This window comes from Phasianus colchicus, chromosome 10 (assembly GCF_987193195.1).
Source record: "Phasianus colchicus chromosome 10, bPhaCol1.hap1.1, whole genome shotgun sequence".
NCBI lineage: Eukaryota > Metazoa > Chordata > Aves > Galliformes > Phasianidae > Phasianus > Phasianus colchicus.
In genome coordinates this window covers 18127973-18146317 of record NC_143445.1, presented here as the reverse complement: position 1 = coordinate 18146317, position 18345 = coordinate 18127973, and the positions used below count along the sequence as shown (strand labels likewise).

The 18345-nt window shown below is 43.1% G+C and overlaps 1 protein-coding gene across 6 annotated transcripts in view; it reads left to right on the top strand.

The window, feature by feature from the left end:
- Positions 1-18035, top strand: part of GPR149 (G protein-coupled receptor 149) — a 130068-nt gene extending 112033 nt beyond the window's left edge. For all 6 annotated transcript variants that reach the window (XM_090147584.1, XM_090147586.1, XM_090147585.1 and 3 more), the window contains 4 exons: positions 12262-14854; positions 14998-15224; positions 15512-15556; positions 17328-18035. In XM_090147584.1, coding sequence (XP_090003710.1) covers positions 12262-12834 — 573 coding nt within the window. In that variant the 3' untranslated portion in view covers positions 12835-14854; positions 14998-15224; positions 15512-15556; positions 17328-18035. The remainder of the gene's footprint in view (positions 1-12261; positions 14855-14997; positions 15225-15511; positions 15557-17327) is intronic.
- The last annotated feature ends 310 nt before the right edge of the window (positions 18036-18345 follow it).

Below are 18345 nucleotides of genomic sequence, written 5' to 3'. Positions count from 1 at the left end.
CATCCCTTTCATGAAAAATCAAATGTTCACTCCCTTGCAGTGTGCAGTGATGAACTACCGTTTGTGGGCAAAAGTAAATGATGACTGAACCTGTTTTTAATCTACTAGTTCTTGCTACCCTGCTGTGTGCCATTATCTCCCTCTGGCTCTCCTTGCTAGTTCCAGACAGGTTTCCTTTTCCCATTTCCCATGGCTGCCATTTCAAATTGCTAGACCTGTGACTTTGCTTTGAACAGGTACAAACATCTCGTTGGGAAGCAGTTGGCAATGACTGTGTGTGGCTGGCTGCGTTTGCCGTGGGGCTTTATATGTCACTTTTGGACAGACTTCTTGAGTACTCATGTTACAAGGAGTCCTAATTCATCCTTTTCTGACATTTTCCAAGTTATAACCCAGCGTGCAATTGCCAGGCATTAAGGCTCCTATGGTCTAAAAGTTCAAGGCTTCTAAGTTACAGATCTCTTTCTTTCTGACATTCAGCACGAGCTTTCAGAGTGTCACAGTGCTGACATTTGCTTTGCTGGTGAAAAAGGGCAGTGTATGAAATTCCTGCAGGCCTTCTCAAAAGAACTTGAATGCACTTCTCAGATATATGTTAAGTGAAAGATCAGTTTGAGCCAAACATTAAATTAGGTGGAAGCCTTCCCTTTTGTTCAGTCTGCCTGGAAGTGCCTGAGTATCTAAGAAAAGTCACTTTTCCTTGTCTCACCATTGTTCACCGTGTTAAGGACGGAGACTTTCTCTGGCATTTATTGGTCATGTACTTCTGCTTGCTTTGCCAATTAAGCTTGCCAACTGGGGAGAAGATAGCATACCTTACCAGGAAATGGATGATTATCCTAACAGGATGAAAGTCCCTCATCTTCAGTAGTTTCATATTGTAAATGCTTGATAACAGAAATAAGTATAGATGTTCTTATTAGAGTACTTCCAGCTTTCTGTTCAATAAGCAGAACTTGTAATAACTTAGAGTAGGAGGAAGAATAGCAATTACAGATAAATTTTCTGTATAGCTGCAAGCGGTGTGGTAACTGTGTTCTTACGTGCTGAATTTCTGCAGAGCAGAGGGTACAGCTAGTCAGCTTGAGAACTTAGTGAGAAAAACATATAATCATAAAATCATAGAATTGTTTAAATTGGAAAGGAGCCTTAAAGTTCATCTAGTTCAACTTCCCTGCAATGAACAAAGACACCAGCAACTCAGTCAGGTGCTCAGAGCCCTGTACAGCCTGACTGTGAGTGTCTTCAAGGACAGAGTATCCACCACCTCTCTGGACAACCTGTGCCAGTGCCTCACCACCTTTATTGTAAAAAGACTTCTTTATATCCAATCTAAATCTCTCCTTCTTTAGTTTGAAACCATTTCCCCTTGTCCTGTCACAACAGATTTATTCAACTCATGTTAATGAGTCTGTCCCCTTTGTCTTACAGCCCCTTTGAGTACTGACAGGCTCAGGTCTCCCCAGTGCCTTCTCCTCTCCAGACTGCACAGCCCCAGCTCTCAGCCTGTCCTCTTAGGAGAGGTGTTCCATCCCTAGGATTGTTTCTCTGACCCTCCTCTGGATGTGCTCCAACAGGTCTGCATCTCTCCTTTGCTGAGTACTCCACATCTGGATGCAGTAGCCCACGTAGGGTTTCACAGCACAGAGCAGAGGGGCAGTATCACCTCCCTGCTGGTGCCAAGCCTCTTGTGATGCAGCCCAGGATACATAACCTCAGTCCCTTTGTGCATACTTGTTGAAAAAGGATAGTGATTTGTCCTACAGGAAATTAGAACGCATTTCTCTCACACAAAAATTCTGTATCATTTCTGTTCTACTACCTGGTTTGAAAGCCTTTAAAAATAGATAACAGTAAGTACCAGCAAATTTAACAGAATCTAGTGTAGTTGCAGGGAAAAATACATTCCTTATAAAGTTCACTGATGTGCTTTTAGCTTACAGACTCCCCTTTTTTTTAGTTTTTGTGAAGTATTTGTGTTAGAAGCTGCCAAACTCCTAACACAAATACTTTGGAACACAAATGACAGGTGGCTAGGAGGGAAGAGGAAGAAGCAGCCGCTCACCTCTGCTACTACAGAAAATCCATCTTTGAAATTCTTCTATAAAGTTTTTTATCCATAGTGTATCGCAATTCTAAAGAAATGCAGCAGTTTCCTTGGCTTGTGTTTGGCCTTTCTTCCAGATTTCTTTTATTTTCGTAGCCAGGGGCTGATAGGTAGCTCTGCTGTAGAAGTACTGCTCACTGAGCATGCAGCAGGACCTTCATTTCAACAGAACAAAACCTGAGGGCAGCTGGAGGGGGACATGAGAGCTGGATCCCTGTTACTGAGAAGTATGTGGAAGGAGCAGCATTGCATAATACGTGTAAAGTGCTTGAATAGAATAGAAAGTGAATGGAGTGGAATGGAACAGGTTCCTTGAGTTGGGAGGGACCTATAAAGACCATAACATCCACCTGCAATGAGGACATTTTTCTGTAAGGCTGACTTAAATATTAGGTGACTTTGGATGATAGACATGTCTTCTTGCATGTTGATACTTGAAGAGTTGAATGTCGCCTATTTCCTTTTCTCACCTCTCCCCTCAAGCACTTTCCTGCTGTGTCATGTCCATTTTCTTCTTTCTTTCTCTAATATTTTCCTGTAAGTTTACTCAGCCCTTTCACCTAAAAACTGTCATTTTGCCTTTGTAGCAGCATGGGAAAGGTGAGTACAAAAGGAAGGCCTCCATAAATCTTATCTTGCTGGAGGGCTAGCACATGGCAATGACTGTGCTGACAAAATGAAGGCAGAGGTGGGAATACTGCGTGCATTGCTGTGCAGTAAATCACAGTGTTTATAGGCAAAAAAATCCTCTTGGGCTGCATTGTTAGGGTAGGGACATAGATGGGTTTTCCCCATTGTCACTAATGGAAGTCAAGAGGCTGAACCACAGACAGTGATCTGGAGATATGTCCCCTTACATTTCTGCCCTACAGAGCCATCTGGTACGTTTCCTCCCAGCTCTGTGTCTATAGCAGGAGATTTTCAGAGGTGTTAGATGGTTGTATTCATCATATGATGGTTTTATGTGGTGTTCTCTCATTTACTGAAGAAATGTTAATCCTTGAATTTCCTATTCCTCCGTCCCCCACAGTAGGCTTTATATATTGGGTAGATTAGCCCTACGTACAGGCCACTGCTCAGAACTCCAGAAAGTTGTGTAGCGACAGACTTGCTGGAATCTTACTGAACTCTGGTGTGATTTCTATCATATTTGAAGGCAGCTTGTGCTACTAGGTGTAGGTAATGGTCCAGAGAAGGAGTGCATCTCTACTGAAGAGTGAGCTGAGCACAGAGCTTGAGGTGCTGCTCCGTCAGCCTGGTACAGGTACAGCTGCAGAGTGGCTTGTGGTGTAGCAGGACTGAACCATTCAGCTGTGCTGTGTTCAAGCATTAATGTGTGCAAGGCTGTGTGCTTGGCTAAAACTTAATCAGCTACTGTAACTGATTACTGAAAGGTAATTAGTTTCAGCCAAGTGGGAATTGGCCAGTATTGAGGACTCCGTGGTTCAGAATAGCACAAGCAGTGAGTCTTTGTGAGAGACTTAATCTTTGCAGATTTAAAGTAGTTTCCTGATTCCCACTGGGAGATAAAAGATTTTCAGATTAGACCCAGCCCTGCAGTGTCAGCAGCCATGGAGCTCACCTGCAGCCCAGCTGGACAAGGGGTGAGAGGAGCGGGCTGCTGGTGAGGGGAGCAGGGCCTGGGAACATTAACCCAGGCAGCATCCCTGCATAGCTTTGGAAGTGGGGAAGTCAGAAGCAGATGTGGATAGGTCCTTTGATTATTCAAACATCATCCAAAATGCCTGACACATTTTACCAAAGTTTATAAGTAGCAGAGGTGGTTAACGGGTGCTTTGGATCAGCCCCCAAGTGCAAGCATTACAGCTTTTAGTTTGGTAAATATTCCATTATAACTAGCAGGATTTTGTCCCAGTCTTCACAAGGCTGTGATTACAAGAGCTGCTGGTATTTCAGACGTCCAGTGCCAACAGCCACTCCAGTACTTCATGGGAAAGTAACTCTTAATGGAGCTGAATATTTTTTAGTGCTGGCTGCAGGGAAAGGCACAGCAGCTGGCCAGCACCACTCACTTGCCTGAGATGATTGAGGGAAACAAGAGATGAGAAGTGTTGCACCAGATGACATTTTGTTCAGTCTCTGAGCAGCAGGCACCTTGCAGAAGGCTGCCCATTTTTATTCATGGTTTGAAAGCAGAACTTTTTGTCCTGTTATTTTCAGACCATAAAGAAGCAGTGAGAAAGGTATTAGTCACTTTGATTTAGATTTTTGGACAGTAGAGCCAGAAAATACATGTGATGTCTTTGATTTTCTGTTGAAGCTGTGTGCTGCTTGGAAGATGGTACTATCATGGAAAATGCTGTAGCTGGTAGTCTGCTCACCTTCAGTTCTGGGAGCAAAGTTTGGCTCCATCGGTGATTTGTCTGGAAGGAAAATGGCATGAAAGGAGAATGTGGCGGTGTTTTTCATTCAATACCTATATAGGCCAGCTGTAATTGAGAGGGAGGCAAAAAATTGTCATTTCTAAGTCTCTTGCAGCTGCATTGTTGAAGGTTACCTTTAACATCTCATAAAATAGCAATGTATCCCCCTTTCCTGCCTATAAATGTTCCATGTATGTTTTTGCCTCTAGTTAGGAGCCTTCAGGCAGTAGAAATCCGCCAGGCTTGCAATCTTTATAGGCTGACTTTTTTCTTCCTTTTGTGGTTTGCCTCAAGCAAACTCTTTCAAAAGACTCTATGTATAGCATGTATTTATGTTCTCTGCAAAGAGAGTGGGGAAGTGTGTCTACGTAATTTCACTTAGGAGGAGTCAGTGCTGCATCTCTTTATGTCTGGAGTTTGAAGTTTTTTTAGCACGGTCTGTCTTGCTCCAGGTAGGCTGTAAACATTCCAGTAAAGGATGAATGGACTTGAAGATTATATTTACTTCCCACCAGCCATACAACTGTATCTATGCTAATTTATGGTGATGTTCTCATCCTGTATCTTCAAGTAGCGGTTGGAACCAGCATAGCATTTCTCCATCTTCAAGCTGCTGCACAAAGCTGCCACTGGCTGATACCAGTGCTCTCTCCTCAAGGGATCCTTGTGTCTTGAGTCTAATGCCACCTAATGGAGTAGGAGTAACAAAAGCTGTTCCAGTAAAGCCAGTACATTCTAGGCTAGCATGTTCTAAGTTTGTCAAGGGCTTGTGCTTTTCTTCACCGCATTTGTTGATCAGTGTATTTTCCTAGAAAGCATAAACACTGTTCAGGTTAACTTTACAGTGCCTGCTGCTCAGCAGAAGGGCTCTTAGAGTGGTGCTTGCAAACAACCTCAGAACTTTTTCTAAGGGTGGCAGTACATAAATTAAATAAACTTTACCACATGTGGAAAAAAGGGCAAGGCTTGGTTTTGCAGCTGCTACAGAAATGGGAATTCATGTGAATGTATCATCTCCCATATAATATTGAAGGACTGTCTTGGGCTCATTTGCTTCAGGCACAGACAGCTGAGTACAGAAGTTCTGACACCTCAGTACTGGTATTCTTACCTTGGGTGCCGCTGCTGTGTTTGGGTCCAAGGCCTATCCAGATGGGGCAGACCAATAACTAGGCTTTCAGGTCATCTGAGGTGACCTTGTCTATTCTTGTCATACCCTGAGTGGAGTCTAAATTTACTGCAGACAGCCTCTCAATGGGCAAGTCATTGTAGTAATTAATTTTGGAAAGAGGAAGACTAAGGCTCTGTTTTGAAATTAACAGAAACCACATTGTCTCTGAAAGGAAATGATGGAATCTTTACTGGAAATGTTCTGAAATAAAACTTTTTTCAGCTAGAGTCCATATTCCATCAAAGTCATTAGGAATACAAATTCGTTAGAGCTTTATTCATAGTACTGATATTTTTCTTTGGGAGGCAGTGGTTCCGTGGCTGTGTGTTAGACCAGGACACAGCAAAATGTGCTTCCTGCTCATGGCCCTGCACCGCGCTGCTCAGCAGCACTGGAGGACATTTCCTGCTCTGTGAGCTCACTTCAGAGCTTTCCCAGAGTTTTCCCAGAGACAGATGTGCACTGACATAAGCTCTGCTTCCCTCTAATGCTCATGTTACACCTGTCTTAGTATTCTTGTGCCTGTGACTCATGGAATGATTAGCGAATCTACCAATTAACTTATGCTGGAGCCAACTGAAGCAGCTGAGAGGCTGCAGGAGTTTGTCAACTGCCTTGTGCTCCAGTGGCTGCCTCAGGAGGCTGCAGCTCTCCCTCCAGCCCTGTGTTACGCTTGATGGTTTTCTGAGGACATCTCAGAGTCCTCTGAGGCACCTCACATAATGCTAGGCAGCCAGGCCTGGGCAGCTATAGCAAATTTTGGGTGTCTGTTTTGAGGATGCATCCTTTTCACATAGTCAGAGAGGAGAGCTCTTATCTTAGGTACACTGGGGTATCCTCCAGATGTGCTGCTTCCTTTGGATCATGTTGGAATTTCAGGCTGTTAACACGCTTCCTTTCTTTCCCCAGTTAACCTTTCTTCTCCACTGGCCTTTACAGTAATGCAACAAGAACTTATTGTCATTAAAATCAAACTGGGCTGTGGATGACTTGAGCCACCACTCAGGTCATGTAAGTTGCTGAACAGTTTTTTTATTTTTGATTTCAATTGCTGGCAAGTGCTTCCTAGCTAAGAACCTACTTCTGGAACAGAGTCACTTTGGTCACAGGAAAGGAAATACTGACTGATAACTGTCTGGAGAATGGAGCTGTGAGGCTTTCCTTTGCCTGCTCTGGCAGGGATTTGCTCCATGGAACAAATATTAACAAGAATTCCTGGGAAGTGTACACTTAATCCAGGCACTGGAGAACTGGGACCACTGAGTTTAAGCTCTGTGTAGGACAATGAATCCAGCCACATTTAACAGAAAATCAAAATACATGTAGAAGTGTTTGGTACCTGAAATATTAGTGTTATCCTTAAGGAATTTTCTTGGCTTCTTCTAGGAGAAGTTATTGATCACTTGTAAACTACAGTTTTAAACAAAGTATTTTGAAAGTCAGGTGTAAATGCCATCAGAAGCAGTATTTAAAGTTGATGACAGTCATACTTTAACATTTCTGTAAGTGCCCAGCTCTGCCAATCGCTGGTAGGACACTCAGGGGAGCAGAGGAGGTACCATACACCCTCAGGAGGTGCTCAGCAGCATGTAGAATGAGGCTCTGCTTTGACAAGTGATTAAAAAAAAAATTTCCTGAAGTGTCCTTCGAGCTTAATACTCCTTTATTAATTTTTCACATAAGTATAACCATTTTTTTTGAAAGCTAGAAAGATAGAAAAGGGCATTTTGTTTTCTTTTCCACTGATTTGTGAGGAGAAATAAATACAGTGATTGTATGAAAATTACCTTCCCCTTTCCTCCCTTCTCCAAAAAGTCACAGGTCAAGAACTTGCTTTCTCTCCAGGGCAGACTGTGGATTTCCTAGACTCTGTAGGTGGCCCAGCAGGGGCCACATGAAAGCTGTAAGTCAGGTGACTCCTGTGGGCCCTTTCTCACTGCCCTGCCTGGACCAGAGGCTGCAAGGTGTGGTGCAGTCCCCTGCGCAGGCTGGAACCTCCCCTTTGTCAGAGTGCTCACCTGGACCTGCTGGAATCAGCCAGAATGGGAGAGGAGGGCCCAGCCTAAAACTGCAGTGATGCTGTTGAAGGTTTGCCTCGTAGCAACAACTGTTTTCTCTCTTCTGTGAAATCTGGGAGGTGGATGATTTAATTTAATAATGAAAGCATTTGCTTTATCAATTATGTAGAGATTTCTCTGTTCAGAATGCATCAGCACTCCTTAAGGAACAAGTACATTCGTGATTTACTTCATTGTAATTTTTTGTCTTGGCTTGTTAAAAAATGCATGTGCTGGTACACATAGTCCTCCAGAGAGAGTTCTGGCCCAGATTCCAGCAGACAGAACAGCCCACAGCCACCTCCAGCAGGAGCAGCACAGGAGTGTGCCCTGCAACGAGACACAATGGGAGTGGGCTCTGCACACAGAGCAACACCAGGCAGAGCAGCTCCTGTTGGCAGGGAGCTCGGGGTGAGCATCACAGCCTCACAGATCCTGCAGCACTCCTGAGTGCTGAAATGCATGGGAAATAGAGTAAACAATCTCACAAATTACCAACTTGATGTTTCTGTGATGCAAACCTGCAGAAAACAATCCTCCAGAGGGAGAGTTCGGGCTTAGTGCTAGTTTGTAACTTTCATGAGACTGGGCAAATCTTAGGAGATTCAATTAAAGCCAGCTTCAGCACAGAGATGGCAGTTTTGGCTTACAGAATATTTTGATTGGGGAATACCATGATTTTTTGAATTGAAACATTTGAGCATTTCCAACCTGGAACCCTTCAGAACTACCAGAAATGAAGACATTAATTGTAAAAAGATGTGTATTTTTATACATATATGTATGGACAAAATAAATACTTCTATGTATGTATGCCTGTGTGCATGTAAACAATAAGTATCTTTAAGTAGATCTGTGAACCAGAATAGGCTTAATTTTCTGCATACTTTTAATTGTAGAACTAGTTAAAGGTGTCTGTAATTGGCTAATATTTCTACTGGAATTTTCCTAGTTGAAAATACGCAGTTTCTGGGCTTTCTGGTTGGTGACCAGGCGCATAAGACAGGGTGTGTCTGCTTCACTTCAAAAAGTAAATATCGATTTCTAAAACAGAAGACAGACAGAGAAAGAGCCAATAATTCTACCATCATTGGAAAATGTCTTGTTTTCCAGAACTGGAGTAGTCAGTGCAGCAAGTGAGGGTTGTTCATTGTCCTCCTCCAGGTCCCTCCGACAGATCTTCCATCTTGACATTCGCTCTGACAAATCTGTAGTGTTTTATAAAGCAGAATGTAACCTTGCACCGAAGTAATCAGTTCTTATTTAACCTATTTTTTCATATTCTTTTGATGTCTTTCTGCATAATGTAAGTGCTTTTTTAGACAGTTCTTCAGACTCAGAGCTTGATTAACTGCCAGAAATGCAGACACGCTTAACTGACCCTGCAAGGACTTCCAGCATTGATTGCTGAAGCGAGGTGGGCTGGAAGCAGAGCTACAGGGCTTGTATATCAGTGTCCAAGGGAAGCACCATTTAAATGCATGTTACCAAATTATTATATCTGTGCTCAGTGTGTTGCACTATCAAAGAAACTGAACTTGCACCTCCATGAACACTGCTCAGAACACTTAGCAGGCTTTGCCCACTTGATCTTATCCAGATCTGAATTTGCTGCTCTGTCCTCTGGTGGCATTAGTAAAGCATCTGGGGTGGAAGATGAGTGGACTAGAGCTTCCTAGAGAGAAAAAAGAAAAGAAAATAGATTCACTTACGTATTTCCTGGAGGAGTAATCCTGGTTACTACAGAAAATATAAGTGACAGCAGTGTGCTTTTAAAAAGTGCCCCATTCCTTGCTTTAAAACAAGGGCTGCTGGTGCTTGCCCTTAACAGAGCTGTTCTCCAGGAGCCCCAGAACCCCAGCAGCAACTGGGAGCTAGCAGTGAGATGCTGGACCTGACAATCGTGTGTGGGTTCTTTGCTGCCTCTGTGCACAGCACAATGTTGTCTCCATAACTAAGTATGAGAAGAACACTTGAGCACCATTTCTGTCTGACAGATATGTTGAGGAGACTAATACAACTTTGATTTCCTTGCAGCAGGGCAACCCAGCTGCTAGCATTTTGTCAGCCAGATTTCTTTGTCGAAGGACTGTGTTAAGTCACAGTCTGGCAAGATTTTTCCACGCAATGAAACCGTTTTTCCTTCTCATGCTCTTTAATGAAGGTGAGGTAATGTGTCACTTGATTGATCTGTGTGGTTGTAAGTTCTGCCTTGTTCTGTGAAAATCTCATCACAGCATTGCCTTTAATAATGAGCAAGTAATTGCCTTTCCCAACTCCCTAAGAAGAATTTCACCTTTCCAGTACCTGAAATGTCTCTCTTTCTACTCACCTTCTCAGTATTACTGGAAAGGAAACATAAGCAGGACTGTTCCAAGTGGAAGAGCTCTGTGCAGTGCCTAAGCAGTGCTCACACTCCTCCCTGCTGCCAGTATTAGACCTGTTTTTTGCTATTCCTCCTCTTCCTTCTTTGTATTCACACAGTTTGCACAGCGTAGGTGAGTAGCCCAGGAGGACAACACTGGAGCTTCTGCTTCCAAGGGTGTGCTCAGTGTTTCCCTGTAACTTAACAAAGAAAGACTGCTCCTGTTTTAAGGGTTTCTGTGGGCTGTCTTCTGTTTGCAGGTAGATCTGTCCCAGCATCCACAGACAAAGAGACGTCCCTGCTCTCTAGGCAGCTGTCTCTGTCTCACCTCAGCCCTCCTTGCACTGTACAGGAAGAAATATGAGTGCTATCCAAACTCTTCAGTGCTTCAGACTTCCACATCCTGATAAATCAACCGTTTGTCTTCCTCTGGTTGCTCCACCCATGTCATGCTTTGCCATTTTTTCACTTCATCCCGTGATTGCTGTACTATTTTTTTGTATTCCCAAATCTTCCAGAAAGGTCTGTGCTGCTGAGGAGGGACCCTGTGTGTGTGTGCGTAGAGAGGAAGGACAGGAGGAGGAAGTTTGGCTTGTGGTTTGCTCCTCCAGGCAGCATGGAAGCACTGCAGCTGGAGAGGGAACTGCAGCACTGAAGGAGTACACTTGCACTTCACATAGCAGTGTGATCTGGGGATACCTGAGGTAGATATAACAAAAGGAGCCCTGAAAGCATCATAGCAAGAGCAGTGCAGAAGAGTGATCAGGGTGAATCACCTTGTGGCTGGCAGCTTTTCAATGCCCTCAGTGCACATTTCTGGGTGGGAGTGGAGCTGGTTTCTGCCATTTTTCCCAGTTTCAGCAGTCTCTCTGTTGTATGTTTCTGTCTGACCAGTGCGGCCCTTCCATGTGATCTGCCCTGTCCCAGACCAGTGCTTCCACTGCCTGCCAAGGAATGTGCCTTTGGCAAAGCTGAGGTTTGTTTTAATTGTATTTTTTTAGGGAATAAGAAGTTGATTTTGGATGCAAATCCTTGCACCTCTCAGTAAACAGTCAAAGCCCAGTTGTAGCAGAGTAGGTGAGGATGAGCCTGTTTGTTCTCTCCAATATGAGTCACTGAATGGCTGACCTCCACAGTTAAAAATGCCAGTCTGTAAGGTGAGGAAGAGAGGCAGGATCTGTCCTGCAGCACTGTGAACAGGAACACGTAACAGCTCGCCTCTGAGTGAGCAACCACAGTCCACACAGGAGCAAACTGCTTCTGTTCTCCATGTAGGCACACATGGTGATTTCTTTGTGTAATGCCTTCATTTATTTACAGCCTCTTGAAACACTTCTTTCATTGAGACTGCTGAAAATTCTTCGTTTGAGGATGACCTTTAGGACTACAAAGCTGTAACTAAATTTTATCTCTATACCTTCAAGTGTATGAAAATTTCTCTGCTGATAAATTCAGCTTTGTACTAGAGAGAAATCCATATTGGTGTCGAGGACTTGTGTGAAACGTGGGAGGGAGTGAGACCTGGATGGGTCCTTTGACCACCACCACAGTGAAAACTCTCACTATAGATTTCCTACTGACACTATACTTATTTCCATCATAAAAATAATAAATATATATGAAAAATTGTTGAATGGTATCTGTAAAGCTGTTTCAGGAATTTTAGCTCAGTTGCTAGGTGGCACTCAATTTAGTTAAGTGCCCAAGGGAGACAGGTGCTGTCAGCATGGGGTCCAGTTCTTGTAAAGTTCTTTGCTGTCATTTCTCTCCTTTGCTGACTGAATGGAGCCTCAGGAGATTAGCATGTCAGTTGGAAGTAAGCAGAAATTAAGTGAAGACACTTGAAGAGGTCACTGCTGTTACTGGCTAGGGAGCTGCCTGCCAGTGCTAATTGTGGACTGGCTGCAATGAAATGTTAATGGTGGACAGTTACCATAAAGAGTCCATAAGCTGTAACTGAGTCACAGTCAATTCAGACTTCACTTTCTATACTGAGGTGCATGATTATGAACACTTTTTTATACTCTTTAATAAATCAAATACTGATTTCCTAAAATAATGCAAGGAAAAGCCTACCGCAGTAAAGTAAGTGAACAAACTAAGCATGACTGGTTATTTGTAATAGATGCTAGCTTCAGAAGTTAGCAGTAGATAATGGTCCTTCTTTCTCTTTTCAGCGATCAGGTGGGGCCTTAGCTATTCCTCTGTGTGCATTTCAAGGAACTGTGTCACTTCAGGCACCCACAGGAAAAACTCTCTCTTTGTCTACATACGAGGTAAGCACTGAAGGACAGAAGATAACACCTACGTCAAAGAAAATCGAAGTGTATCGATCTAAAAGTGTTGGCCATGACCCCAACCCAGAGGAGTGTCCTAATTCATTCGCTGATACAAGTGTTAAAATTCATTTAGAGGTTCTGGAAATTTGTGACAATGAAGAGGCTCTGGATACTGTTTCCATCATCAGTAATATCAGCCAGTCCTCCACACAGGTAAGATCTCCATCCTTACGCTATTCACGGAAAGAAAACAGATTTGTCTCATGTGATTTAGGGGAAACTGCTTCCTACTCACTCTTCATACCATCAAACAATCCTGACAGCGATATTAACATAACAATTCCAGACACTGTGGAAGCTCACCGGCAGAATAGTAAAAAGCAGCACATGGAGAGAGGTGGTTATCAGGAAGAAATACAGATGTTGAATAAAGCATACAGGAAACGGGAAGAAGATGGCAACAGCAATTAAAAGATATTTAATCTAAACATTTAAACTGATTCAGTGGACATTGCTCCTCTTGACTCACATTACACTAACAAATACAATGCCAACTGTTTTTTTGGGGTTGTTTTTTTCCTAGTATATAAATTATTTTCATTTGGGTACACTGTTAAATAGTTAACATTTACAAATGGGAAAACAAATGCTTCAGTGCTTTGCAGCTTTGCGTAATAAAATTCAACTTATTTACATATCTCTTTATTTGAGGAAGACTTGCATCTGAAAGGAATCCTAAATAAAGTCTTAAAAGACACCATTGCATGCTTGTTGGCACTGGGTGGTCTGTGGGAAGCCAGAAAATGAGAGAACAGCTCTACACCCAGGAAAATGTAACAGGTTTCAATGACTGTTGCAGTTCTGATGTGCCAGACTTGAAACATTTACTGAAAATATGTAGCACAAGCCTAAGATTAAGCCATGCATTTGGTTAGGGATTGTATGTTGCCTACATGGTTTAATTTTCTACTGCTCCATACGTGATTGATATGTAATGTCTCTGTAAGTGGCCATTGTATAGACCCTTGAATGTGGGTAGCTGAAACTTAAGCATGCACATTTTGTAAGACCAACATTGTGAAAATATGTTCTCATGGCTTGACATTTCTTTCATCGAGTGTGTCAAATGTTGGATGATTGTATGCTAGTTACTCTAAAGTGTGCCATTTTCTGCCTCCTTGATCTCCTAGGAGAGGGGACAGGGCTGTTCAAGGAGGCCAGACTTAGAGACCCAGCTTACCTGTTGACCTCAGCTTGAGGCTGATTGCCCACATTAGCTTCCTGCCCTGGAGCACCTTTTGGAGGAGCCTATCTTATGCTGCCTTACAGGAAACCTAGAGCCAAATCTGAAATCAAACTAAAACCTGTGAATAGACTGTTTCTTGTCATATTCAAGGCTAAAACAGTGAATGGAGTCCTTAAGTCTAATGTTTTTTGACTGAGAGCTTGTTTTTTGAGATTGTGTCATTCATTTTATCTAGACAGAAGTAGACTTCAGCAGGACTTTCAGAGGTTTGACTATAAGTTACACCAGTTCTTTAGTTAATAGATTCAATTTTCAGTGACAACATAATCATTTAGGTGTTTGCAGTCACCTTGTTATCCACTCCAGTGGGAACGTAGAAAAGTAAGAACAGCCCTGTTTAGCATTCCTTTATGGATTGTGAACAGGTAGAGCAAAAGGGCCAACAGTTCTGCTTGTGTTCAGTATGGAGGTGTGGAAAGAACAGGTGATTTGCCTTCTCACTTCACCAACATAAAACAGGCCTGCCGCCTTGATCACTGTGTGACAGTGATGTAGAGCTGAGGAGAATCAGGCTCAGAGACTGCAGGCTGCTGTGATGGAGATGGATGGCTCTGTGCAAGATGTGCTTTTCATGTGCTGCTCTTCCAAGGTGAAAACAAAGGTTCTCATAGGATTGTCTCAAGGCTCTTATTACCCCTGCAATGCTGTGTTACACTTCTGATTTAACAAGAAACTAGAGTAGATGGAGCAATCAGTGGTAGGTCTATTGAATAGGTTATATCCGTGTGCATGCAGCAGAGAGACACATTCTGCTGTTTCTGGATGTATTGCTTTGCTTTGTGTTTGTAGGATGAACTCAGAAAGTTGCTTTATAGCAACAGACATGCTCAATCCAGAAGAAGGTTGTGAGGGAGGATGCAGTGCATCACTACTTCAGTTTGGTCATGTTCTCTGATGGGCACATTTAGGTTGTGTCCAAGTTTGGAGGCATTAAAAATCTGCATAGCTGTGACCCTGAGCTCGACCTAATTGTAGAATGTTGTCTTGCTGGTGTGATAAAAATACTTTTTGTTTAATGAATCTGTAAATTTGATCATGTATGAATGTCTGACTGTTTTATATTTTATTTTAGTGACTCACATCATTAAACATTTTAAAGTGTCTGGAAGCCCAAGGTGTAATTAATCAGTAGATAACAGCTCCTGTCACAAAGCTCTAAGAGAAAACTCCTGGATCCTGCATTTGGTAATTGTCAAAGTGTCTTCATTTATCAGTTTATGAAATCTATTTAGACTTACATTTTTAAGTGCTTACTTTGTAATGGTTTTTAAGAAAAAAAAAAGTCTTCCTTCTCTGTTTATCCTTCCTGACCTTTTAATGTATTTCAGTGACAGCTTGACATTTGAGGGCAAAGTGTTTGCCAAGAACTGTTTGAAGGTGACTTGAAAGAGACCTCATCTCTGCTCAGACACCATAGCAACTGACTGAGAAAGTCCCTCAGAAAATGTGACCTGCATCAGCCCCTGCCCTCCCCCTGCTCTTAGGAGTTGGGCTGTTGAATAATTCAAAGGGTAGAAAACAGGAAACTTCTGAAGAATTTTTGAAATAATCTTAGGTAAGCAGTGTATCCAGTGTGTTGGAGTTTCCCTTCATGGCACACACACACACTGAGAAGAAAGTTAAGCTAATAGAGTTACAAGAAAAGTAAATACATAAGAAGCAGAACCAGGCTTCAAATCCTGAATGCCTCCATTGAAGGGCTAATTGAAATAGAAGATACGGCCCAGTACTGAAGTGTACATTTCTTATTCTAGTCATGATGGAATATGCAACTGACAACATCATGCTATTTCATAAAAAGTAATAATTAAATTTTACTTACATGCTGTTTTACCTTTATAGATTTGAGGTTGATACATACATTCTGGAACATGATTCCACTTCCTGGTATGTATCACTATAATGATTTCCAAGGTGAAGCTCTGACTGCTGTGTTTCTCTCATGAATTTTGCAGATTTAGATGTCTCAGAGCAGAATAAATTCTGCTTTTCTAGTCCCAAGCAGCAGCTACATTATCCATACACTCCTGTATGCTGAACTCTTTTGTTTGTTTTATAAACAAGGTAATGTTAAAGACCTTCAGTCCTTCCAGACAAATCTTTTCTCATAGAGGCAGCTCTCCTGAGTGCTGCAGTGCTGGTGTGTAGCAGCAAGGTTACTCCTTGGGGTCAGAGCTGTAGCATGGGACCACTCCGGCTGTGTCTCACCTCAGCGTTCACCCGACAAGTTTTGTGCTCTTGTCAGGAATTAGACCTTAGGGAATCATTAGGAATTTGACTTGGATGAATCTCAGTTTGGATTTCTGAAAGGAGAGCGCTGTGTTCTGACCTCTCTGAGAACATGCTGCTGCATAAAGAAATGGTGTGTTTTGCATCTTGATAGTGTGCTGCTGAAATGGATGAAAAATGAATGTGGGCAGTGGATAAAGGGATTTTAAAAGGCCCAGTAATTGGCAAAATACTGGGAGCATTTTAAGAAATACATCTTGACATATATATTAGAAAGTGATCTTTAAATAAATAGATACGCTATCCTTCCAACATCTAAACCTACACATCTAATGCAGATATTTGGATTTGTGATGTTTCCTTTAGAATGTGTATTTTTTTTCCTCAGTGTTGTTCTTCAGTGTTTTCCTCAGTGTCCCAAACAGGACTGAAATGCAGTAGTTACATGCATAGAAAAGGCAATTTTCCCTGGCATTGAAATCCAATTTATGCACCTCCCATTCATGTGCACTGCTTCGGTGCCCAATTACACTTCAACAGAGTAAATCTGTTAATGTTCCACAAGTGATGTTCCCACAAAGTGATGAGGAAATCAGTTAAATATGATTCTTGCTTTGTAATTTGATTATAACATCAGTTAAATGTAATGGCCTTATGCATTATGTATGTTGTGTTTGGGATAGCCTGCAGTTCCGTTCCATTACTGGGGTGCCCAGATCTGCTGGCACCGTTATCTGTTTTGAACCAAAGTAGATCCTTGTAGTCTCATTCTCATCCCACACTTCTGTTGAAGAGCAATGACGGATGAATACCTTTTCCCAAGAGTTAGGGGAGGAACAACTGAAAGCTACTGTGTCCTCGTACCAGATTTGGCCTCCGGAGCCTTCCTGTGGCTCTGCTCATCTCTCCATGACAGTTTATTCATCAGTCCACATCTTACATTATGAGTAGAATAAGACTGCATAGAAGTTATTTGTTTGTTTAAGCCTGATTTAAAGGTAGTCAGTCACTGCTGCCTATTGCTTCTACCCACAGTGCCCATGCACACCTTGCCTCACCATGTGCCTGCAAACAGGGTGAACAGCTGAATAGCTGACAGCTTGTTTTACTTCCCTCTTGTGACCAGAGTTGCAGGTTTTTTCCTAGTAAAGTTGTTTTTTTCCTGAGGGTTTTTCCATCAGAGTTCTCTAATTCCCAAATCAAAGGTAACCTGAGATTTTTTTTTAACTATTTGGATAGCACAAGCAATTTTTCTTCAATGATTTTAAAGAGAGATGACATAGGAGAGCTCTTCGGTAGGACTTGTAACGTTCTTCCATGTTTGGTTAGCATGGGCACACTGCTCACATTTCATGAAGGGATCTTGTAACATTTCTTGGATTTCCAATGATTTATTTGGTGATTTTCCTTGGCTCTGTTTGCTCCCCAGCAGTTCTGCAGAAAGCTGTGAGATAACTGTCAACTGTGCAGTGAGGGGCGAGGAGGCATGGAGCACCTTCTGGTCTGCATTACAGCACAGGTGTGGCACGAGAGGAGGGAAAGTAAGGACAAATATTTCCTGCTGGATTTCTCCTCTCTTTCCTACGTGCCTTCCTTTCATTTACCTTTCAGATAGATTTCCTCATACCCTCCCATGCCTGCGTGCTCTGTACTCGGCCCCTGTTCCTTCAGGGTAACCTCACCCAAAGTTCTGCTGCTCTCTGTGCTGACAACTCAGAGATCTTGCTCTTCCTCACCTGTTTGTTAATTTGAATTCATGCCTGAGCTTCTCTGCCATTTCCTTCTACCTGAAACACAACAGAACTGCAGCAGACCCACGCATCCCTTACATGGGTGCTCTGGGAGCTGCTGTGGGGTGGGCTGGAGGCTGGGAGGGACAGAATAAGCAGGAGGTGGGACTGGGGAAGCGTTTGTAGTGTCACAGTGGTGTTTCGAGGCACCAAAAGGAACATTGATTATTGTTAAAGGAGTAATAGTTCTGTGAATAGTTCGATCGAGATTAAAATGTTTAATATAACACCGCAGAGAGCATGCCCTGCAGCGCAGTGTGAGCTGTGGAGCGTGGCAGAGCGGTGTGAATTGTAGTCGCATACAATGGCTTGGGCTGGAAGGGACTTCAAAGACCATAAAGCTCCAACCCCCCCCCCCCCCGCGACAGGCAGGGCTGCCAACCTCTGTGTCTAATGACAGCCCAGGGCTCCATCTTTGAGCACCTCCAAGGATGGACGGGGCATCCACAGCCTCTCTGGGCAGCTGTTCCAGCACCTCACCGCTCCCACAGTACGGAACCGACACTCAACCTCAATCTTCCCTTCCCTCCCTCAACTGCAGGCCGTTTTCCCTGCACAGAAGCGTGCGGCGCCTCCGCCGCGTGCTGCCCGCCGGGAGGGCGGCGCTGCGCCGTGCGATGGAGGCGGGTTGCTGGGGGCGCTTCCGGCCGGGCCGGG